Below are 9263 nucleotides of genomic sequence, written 5' to 3'. Positions count from 1 at the left end.
TAATTATGTGGTTCCCAACCTAAGGTTCAGGCCCCTCAAAAGTGTTACAAGATAAATCTGAGGGGTCGTGAGATGATTAATATGGCAGGATCGAAAAAAAAGTTCTGTTACATAAATCATTATCACCTCAAAATATTCGTCATCATCACAATGGGTTACTTTAGGCTATTTATCTTGGTGGGTAAAATTTCATTCGTATTTTTTAAATAAACTGTTTTATTTTGAGCAGCGGCTTCAGTGATCATTGACTTGATCTGCTGAGCTAATACATTAGCTTCTCAAACCACAAACAATAAGTCAAAAAGGACAGTAACACTGAAGATGCACACCTACATGCATCAGTTCTATCAACATGCCACCCACGGATTATGGTACACAAGGCTCAGACAAACACAGAAAAGTGTTGTGTGGCAACCTTTAAATGTTACCCGGTGCTGTACTGTGACCACTACACGGTGTGGGGAAGCCCCGTTTTTCAGCGCGCTACCGGTGAATCATCAGGAACTGAAAGGTCACAGGTCAGATCTTTTGTCACAAGCATCAAACAAACAGGCCAGGGGCCCAGTGAGTCACACATCCTCGGGGACGCGGTGGGGTGGGCTTTGTGCTGTGTTCGGTAATTGTCTCTCTGTCACCTACCACCTTCAGGAGGCGACAACAGGCAGATAAGCAGATAGAGGGGCTATTCGATGCCGGGCCCTGTTTCTGTGTGATACACTAACACCTATCCTGCTCCATAGCCTCGGGGGTAATATGACAGGGAGGGACGCCTGCAGTGACTGTGAAATACGAGCAGATTGTTTTTCAAACGTCGTCATTGGGGCCTTGAGCTTCAGTGGGTCAGCTCCCACAGTGAAATAACTTGTGATCTTACCCACATAATCATAGCTACGCCGCTAACACAAGGCCAGCATTCCACAGCAGCATTCCTGGACTCCTCTGAACAGAGTAGAAAACTGTCTGGCTGCTTCAGTGCAGCAACAGGTGGTGTGCTGTAATCTTCTGCATTGTATTGTAATGACCTGTCTTAGATTTCAATAAGTGAGCCAAAGTCTATGATGAGTGCTGAGTCGACGTGTCAAGTATTTAAACAGACAGACAGTAATGGATGTCTTCATCAACGGAGCGTTCCAGAATCCCATTAGATCCATTTGGCTTTTCATGAGTCGATTAGTCCGAAGATTTTCACCGACCCCTTTACACTGTTTCTTACTGCCCACACATTTTTTATCCCTCGAACGCCAGTTTGTCTTTTCCCTGGCGCATCTCACTCTGCGTGTAAAAGGTCAGGCCGCACATTCCTGCTGGCGTCACTTAAAAAGCTGAAGAGAAAAATGACATTTATCAAATCGTCTCCTATCTGTTCTCTGCTCCTCTTCCCATCACTCTAAGGCTATGGACTAATATTCAGCATGTCACTCTGCCCAAGACGATCAGGCCTCCGCTCTTCTCCCATTTAATTATCCTAGAACATTGTGTGTTCCAGGCCCCAACATTTCAATTTTTATCATCTTAAAATCCACCACTCTCTCCCCATCCCGCTCGGCAAAATGTAACTATGATAGCTCCAAAATAACCAGGCCCTCTCTCCTCGTCTCTCTCTGTCATCACATTATCCCCTCCTCCCCATCCTCTCTCGCTACATTATGTAACATGCGGGCTTTGGTAACCGTCATCGTCCACCCTCTAATCTTGGTCCGCCCATCATAGGAGCACACAAGGCTAAACACACCTGTATGCTAATGGAGAGGGATTGCACCACTGGTCGGTGTGGGTGGCGGAGGAGCAGGAGTGTCTGTCTATCTGTCTGTCTGTCTGTCTGTCTATCTCCCTGACTGACTGCCTGGCATTGGCTGCTGACAAATGCCAGCACAAAGCTTGGTATTTGCTCCCACGTACAGTATGTAGGTGTGAGGATTCTCTCTCGGTCTCTCTGTTTTCTATTTTTCTATCGCCCTCACCCTTCCTTCCCACCTTCTCCATCTCTTTTTCTCAACCTGCCTCCATCTTCTCAAGATCCATACATCTCTATTTTTTCGCTCTCTCTCCCGTCTCCTTATATGTTCCAATTCCTCTCCTCTCGTCCACCTCCTCTCTCTTTTTTTGGCTTCCCTATCTACTTCCTCATCTTTTCTCCATGGCAGAATGGGGCATGATTAAATATCTACCAGCACTTGTGCTGGGTGTGTTTGTGTGTGTGAACAGGGGCGTGGTGGCTGCGTAGGTAAAGGGAGAACCTCTCTTTCTCGCCGGCTGGCAGAGCGTTGGAGTTTCATCCGGCGAGGACTTCTCTGGCTGGTTTGTGTGGGCAGCAATGGGGAACACGCTGAGGAGAATGAACCGGCTGACTCAAACACAAACACACACACACACACACACACACACACACACACACACACACACACACACAGACTAATTCTCCTTCCCCTGCCCTTACAGCATCTGGCTTCCACCCCCTCTATGCATCAGAGTGAAGGGAGGCCCAAACAGCCATTGCAAACTGTTTATCATCTTTATTACTTTATTACTTTTCCGACAGTTTTCCCTAACCTGATTTTATTACATTGTCATCAGATGATGAGTTTCTCATCTGCTCTCTCTGCTCTTTCTTCTTTGCTTTGCCACAAATTTATCGACCTTGGTATATAACTGATGCATGAATGCAGCGGCGGACGCAGACAAGAGTTTAGATTTGGTATCACCACCATTGCCACACAGTTACAGTCTCTCTGTGCAACTCACCATCATCAAGGCCGGAGCTTCTGGTCTTCATTTCACCAGGCCTGGAGACACGCTGGCATCTCTCTGCTGAAAAACAAAACGTAGGCTCGTAGGAGCAAGTGCACGGGGAGCACCATTTCCCTTCTAAAATACAACAGTGCGTTGCAGTGCCACATTCCTTCAAAAGTGATTAGATTTGAGCGTTTATGTATCTCACTGTATGAATAAACAACATTACACATTCTCCAGCTGCGCCCTCTACTTCAGGCTTATTTGGATTTTGTGAAGGAGCCTCTGCTCCACATCATCCATAATATATGACAGAATTTTGCTATCAGTCTAATGGGGGTAAACAGAGAGATTTGCCAGAGGCTGAATGGGAAACGCCTGGGAGAGAATGCAATCCAGTAAAGACCAAAAACCCTCAGTGGCATGTGTACCTGAATCATCTTTTGTTTCCATATCCATCCATCCATCCAGTGCAGTGAAACTTTATTCTATCCCGGATGAGGCTGACTGACATTATTCTGACAGCAGCCCCTGTAGATGAAGGACAGTTGAACGTTTAAGGGCAATGCAATCACTTTTTTAAAGTCTAAATCAAATGATATTTGAAGAACGAAGAGTCTCACCTGCACCGCCCTCTTCAACGCATCGGCAGCGTCTCTTTTTTTCTCTCTCTCACTCTCTCTCTCTGGCCACCTCAAAGTGTCCTGCCCGCGATGTTTCCCAATGAGGTTGCTCGCATATAGATCCAGTCAGCAGCACACATTGATTTCCCGTCACCATCCACCGAGGAGTGCTGGCGCGCCAGCCGAAGCTGGAGCAGCCGAGGGGGGACATCGGTATCCCGCAGGCGTCCTGGCAGCTGTGCGCAGCGTTGTTAATTCGGCCCATTAGGCCGCTGAGTGGCAGAGAGATTCCCCGAATATTGAGCCGGGGACACCCCTCAATTAGACTGATCGGCCCGCACCTCGTCAGCATCCGCGGCTATCTGTTCCCATTAATCAATGACACTGCCGAGAGAGATGGAAAGTTAATTTAGAAGAAGTTTGCTACCAGCCAGCAGAGTTTGCACAGTCTTCTGTTTTCAAGCTCATAGCCTTAGAAATACACTCGCTTATATCAAATGACAAAATCTGTTTGAAATGTCGGCTGATTATTCATAATCAATAAGCCGAGTACTATGCATGGCAATGTACACCTTTCAACCATAACATCGTTGGATAATATGTTCCAGCCTAAAAAGGAAAAGGTAAAGTCACTTTTTAATCTACTTAGATATTATTTCTGCTCGCTTTCTCGTGTGTATCATAACAGAGTCGTTGCATTTGTGGTTGAACATGTTCCGTTTCTATTTCGCCGCACAAGCACGCCGCCTTTAACTTTCAAACATTAACCAAATCAATTCAGTCCAGCCGTTCGTCTGCTGCACACAGTCTTTCACTTAAAGTCATAAAGCTGAAGCTGTGCTTTAAAACGGCCAAGCTGGATTCTGCTGCTGACATTAGTTATTATGAGCGCTGGACATGATTTGCACTCCAGCCTCTCATTCACTGCCAAGCAGCGATCAGCGCTGCCTCAGGAAGTTCCAAATAAGGACAGGGAAATGGAAACCCACCGGAATAGGTCCTTATGTAGTCACGACCTTATAAGGCACGGCGGAGCCGGGCTTTCCGGCAGCAGCGCAGCCTGCTGCACAGATGGGAAATCCAAATCAAATCTATGGGGCGACGGGGAGAGAGCGAGAATTATGCTGCTGTCTCGCGGAGCTGTTCAGCTATGAAGATACATTGATTCAGTGCAGAGGAAGAGCGGCGTTGTCTCCGCAATTTACTGCTAGAGCTTAATATAAAGTCTCTCCTCTCTGCTTTCCCCCAGGCCAGCGTCATGTGTCCTCCGCTGCAGTGCCTAAATATGGGCTTCCTCCGCTCCAAATATGGACATCTACGTCACAGCAAGAGGGTATATAACGAGCAGGGAAACCTCTCAGCTCAGAGAGAGCCCTGAGAGCCCACACGAGCAACTGTTAGAGCAGAGATAGATAGACAAACACATAGAACTCCCTTTCTGCGAAATATCACCACAAAAGTACAAAGTCAATTCAAAACAACATCCATCCAAGAGGGTCAAAACCTGACTGGATAAGTCATTTAATAATTAGATTAAAAATCAAGATTGATCTGTTGAATAACTTCGATGGATGTTAGGGAATGAGTATAAAGGACACTTTTGATTTTTTCTGAAAAGACAAGTGGATCTTAACTCATCTCTGAGAGAAAAAGGAAAACAACAGGACAACTGGAGAACAAGAGTCACGGAGCAAGACAGAAAACAACATCTTCCTCGACATCAGCAGAAGTGTGCAGCGCTCCCTGAGCTGGGCGAAGTGATTACCTCCACCTGCGAGGCATCGCTCTGCCAGTGTGCGTCCAGCCTCTCTGCACTCACCACCAGCCCCCAGCGCAGCTCCAGCACCAGCAGAGGATGGCTGCAGCCAAGACCGAGATGATCCTCCCAGCCCTGCAGATCTCAGAGCCTCTGAGCTTCCCTCACTCCCCCATGGATAACTACCCCAAGCTGGAGGAGGTGATGATGCTCAGCTCTGCAGGGGCCCCCTTCCTCACAGCCTCCGCACCCGAAGGTGCAGGCTTTGGCTCCGGGGAGCCAGGAGAACAGTACGACCACCTTGCTGGAGGTAAGATCTCTTCTTTTGCCTCTGTTTTTTTGTGCTGCATGTAACACTGAATTGAAGATTACAGCACATCTGCTGAGCTACACTAAACCAGGAAAGAGTAAAGGAGTAAAGACAAATAAACAGCCGAATAATAATAATACTTTTTTTAAGTTTTGCTGTGTATTATTAATTCACATTATTAATTGATCATATTAAGTTCACTGGCATAAGATTTTTACTTTTTTATTAATTTGTTTCATCATGGCTTGTGGTGAGAAATTTTACACATTTGGATATTAGCTGACCGAACACAATTCATGAATAAAACAAAAATTCAAAAATGAACAGAGACAGGGAAATTAAAAATACTTAATTTAAATGTATTGATAGCTCTTAATCCATGTCGACTCTTGGAGGAATCAAACACTCCTCAGTCACCGCGTGCCTCTAGACACTCCTACAGCTCAATTCAAATTGCATTCCTAAAACCAGCTGAACTGCAGTTTTGGTAATCAATTGCCGCGGGCTCTGTGATGGGCTTCAAGAATGTGTGTGTGTGGTGTGTGTGTGTGTGTGTGTGTGTGTGGTGTGTGTGTGTGTGTGTGTGTGTGTGTGTGTGTGTGTGTGTGTGTGTGTGTGTGTGCAAGACAGGAAGACAGAAAGAATGAAAGAAAGACAGAGAGAGTGTGAGCAGAAGGAAATAATGCGCGCATAGAAAGCTTGCACAGCAGCTTGCACAGCAGCTCTTGTTGAGGTTTGGAAGAGTCAGTTTTAGAGTTTAGGGGAAAGAGTTTAGTTGTAGGGGGATTTTCTGCGTGGGCACCGGACTGATCTGTCTCAGAAGAGAAGGGTGACACACTGTCCACCGCTCTGGCAGGATTCCCTCTCTCCCTCCCTCTGAATATTGACAGTTTGATTAATGTCTCCTCTTTCTCTGTGCTCCCTGCAGATACGTTACCTGATATCCCCTTCAACTGTGAGAAGTCAGTGGGAGAGCAGACCTACCCCACCCAGAGGCTGCCCCCCATCTCTTACACAGGCCGCTTCACCCTGGAGCCCGCCACCACCTGCAGCAACAGCCTCTGGGCGGAGCCCATCCTTGGCCTTTTTACTGGTCTGATGGGCAATATTGCCCCCAGCTCTTCCTCTGCTGCCTCACAGACCACCTCGTCCTCCTCCTCATCCATCCCGTCTTCTGCTTCTTCCTCTTCTACCTCCTCCTCATCTCAGAGCCTCAGTTCCTCCATTCACCACAACGAGCCCAACCCCATCTATTCAGCCGCCCCAACCTACTCCAGCCCCAACTCTGACATCTTCCCGGACCAGGGCCAGGTTTTTTCCAGCTCGGCTGGAGCAGTGCAGTACCCTCCTCCGGCCTATCCCAACGGCAAGACCTGCAACACTAGCTTCCCTGTGCCCATGATTCCTGACTACCTCTTCCCTCAGCAGCAAGGAGAGATCAGCCTTGTTCCCCCTGATCAAAAGCCCTTCCAGAGTCAGTCAAGCCAGCCGTCCCTAACTCCTCTGTCCACCATCAAGGCCTTTGCCACCCAGACTGGTTCCCAGGACTTAAAGAGTGTCTACCAGTCCCAGCTGATTAAGCCCAGCCGCATGCGCAAGTACCCCACCCGACCGAGCAAGACACCTCCTCATGAGAGGCCCTACGCTTGCCCCGTGGAGACCTGCGATCGCCGCTTCTCCCGCTCTGATGAGCTGACTCGCCACATCCGTATCCACACGGGCCAGAAACCCTTCCAGTGCCGCATCTGCATGCGCAACTTCAGCCGCAGCGACCACCTGACAACACACATTCGCACTCACACTGGTGAGAAGCCCTTCGCCTGCGAGATCTGCGGACGCAAGTTTGCCCGCAGTGACGAGAGGAAGAGGCACACGAAGATCCACCTACGGCAGAAGGACAAGAAAGCAGAGAAGGCAGGAGCCGTGGTGGTGACAGCAGCGCCGGTATCAGCTGCTTCACCTGTCTCCAGCTACCCTTCTCCCATCACCTCCTACCCCTCTCCAGTGTCCTCTTACCCCTCTCCTGTAACTTCCTGCTACTCCTCTCCAGTCCACACTTCCTATCCATCTCCTTCCATCGCCACCACCTACCCATCTGTGTCCATGTCCAGCACCTTTCAGTCCCAGATCGCCTCCTCCTTCCCCTCCTCAATCGCCTCCCACATCTACAGCTCCCCCATCCCCACCCCGCTATCAGACATGCAGACCACTCTCTCCCCAAGGACAATCGAGATCTGCTAAGAAAGAGAACAACTTTTTATAGTCTCTCCGCACCTCTCCTTCCTTAAGGTTCTTTGAGGGGAAAAAAAAAATCAGCATCAAAAGACTTAGTTTTCTCCTCCAAAAAGCACTTTTTTTGTCTGCTCCCTGTGCAGTGTTAGGTGAATCTTGAGATTTACCTGAAAGAGAGAAAAAGACACACGTCAAGGACTGGGAAAAGACAATAGAAGATGAAAAGGGATTTCTTTTTGTCTCTGTAAAACAAATGCAGCTCTTCAAATGCGTAAAGGACTCAACAGATAGAGCGTAGAAACCGGCACTGACGGGTCTCTACTATTAGGTACACAGAAACCAAGAGACAAACAGATTGCCAGCAGTTGTGGTGCTAAGGCACGTTCGCCCTTGAAAGCACTCCATACAGTAGGCTACAAAAGACATTGAATGATATACATAAGCTACCATATATGTATATTGTACATGTGCCATGTTTCGTTTTTATCATTTTTTGGTACCATTGATGTGAAAAATGATTTGCATATTTGCATTGTATTATTTGAAGTGAGCAGGGCCATATTTTCTACATACTTTCTCTATTATGTAGTGATGATGCTGTGATACGTTTTGACATTGTTTGAAAAAAAGCACTTAAGTATTCAAGCATGAGTAAGAGTGATGTTAGTTTCTGTTTGTAAATACCATCCACTGGTACTATCTCTTTCTCTCTTTCTCACATGTGACATATCGCTTAGTTATATGGAAAAATAGAGAAAAGGAAAAAAAAACATTTAAAAAAAGAAAAAAAACTAAACAAGAAAAACGCTCCCGTTATTTGGTGCCTTTTTGTGAAGCCTTGCTGATGTTGTGACTCGGCTGTGTGCGAGAGAGGATGCACTGCATCTCGCCTTAAGGGTTGAGGGAATATTTTTGTTACAGAATGTAAGTCTAACTCAGAGGGAGGAAAAGGGACGAGCTATGAGGGCACCGCTTCATTTCATTAGAATGTAAGCAAAAAAGGAGAAAAACTATAAAGTATATTTTTGTAAAACTTAAGTGTAAATATCCACATCTTCAAGAGCTGGAATGTTGAAGTTACCTACTGAGTAGGCATGGGATTCTTTTGTATGTTATATACATGCAGTTCATTATTTTGTGGTTATCTTAATTTTGTATATTTGTGTTTGTTAAAACAAGTGACTGTTTCTGGCTTCTAAACACATTGAATGCGCTTAACTGCCAATGGGATATTTGGTGTACAAGATATCCTCCCAGAAATGAAATATAAATAAAAATATGAATATATATGTATATTTGTTCTCGAACTTTATTGTCCAACTTCTGTCCTTTCAAATTGTTCCATTGATACTTCAAAACATTTCATACAGAGTCATTGCATTACATCCCACCCTTCATTTCATCATGTACATCCTCATACATTAACATCATACATTCCATCTTCCTATATGTTAATCACATGCAGATTACAAGTGTAGATTAATACCACAACTTCCCATCGCTAAGAGACACCCTTTCATTTGAGGAAAATCTGCACAGCATCATCTTATGGAAACTCTCTGTTTCAATCGCTGTTCTCCAATTGAACCCCGTATTAATGATAACACCAACG

The 9263-nt window shown here is 46.3% G+C and overlaps 1 protein-coding gene across 1 annotated transcript; it reads left to right on the top strand.

The window, feature by feature from the left end:
* The first annotated feature begins 4708 nt into the window (after window positions 1-4708).
* On the top strand, window positions 4709-8944 carry egr1 (early growth response 1). The gene is made up of 2 exons (XM_068714616.1): window positions 4709-5419; window positions 6348-8944. The coding sequence occupies exons 1-2, from the start codon at window positions 5209-5211 to the stop codon at window positions 7658-7660; spliced, it is 1524 nt and encodes a 507-aa protein (XP_068570717.1). The 5' UTR covers window positions 4709-5208; the 3' UTR covers window positions 7661-8944.
* The last annotated feature ends 319 nt before the right edge of the window (window positions 8945-9263 follow it).

The sequence above is a fragment of the Cebidichthys violaceus genome, unplaced genomic scaffold (assembly GCF_023349555.1).
Source record: "Cebidichthys violaceus isolate CVI_PGR_0920_01 unplaced genomic scaffold, fCebVio1.0.p SCAF_2, whole genome shotgun sequence".
Lineage (NCBI taxonomy): Eukaryota > Metazoa > Chordata > Actinopteri > Perciformes > Stichaeidae > Cebidichthys > Cebidichthys violaceus.
The sequence above is the reverse complement of the archived record's forward strand: the minus strand, read 5'-3'. Positions and strand labels throughout refer to the sequence as shown.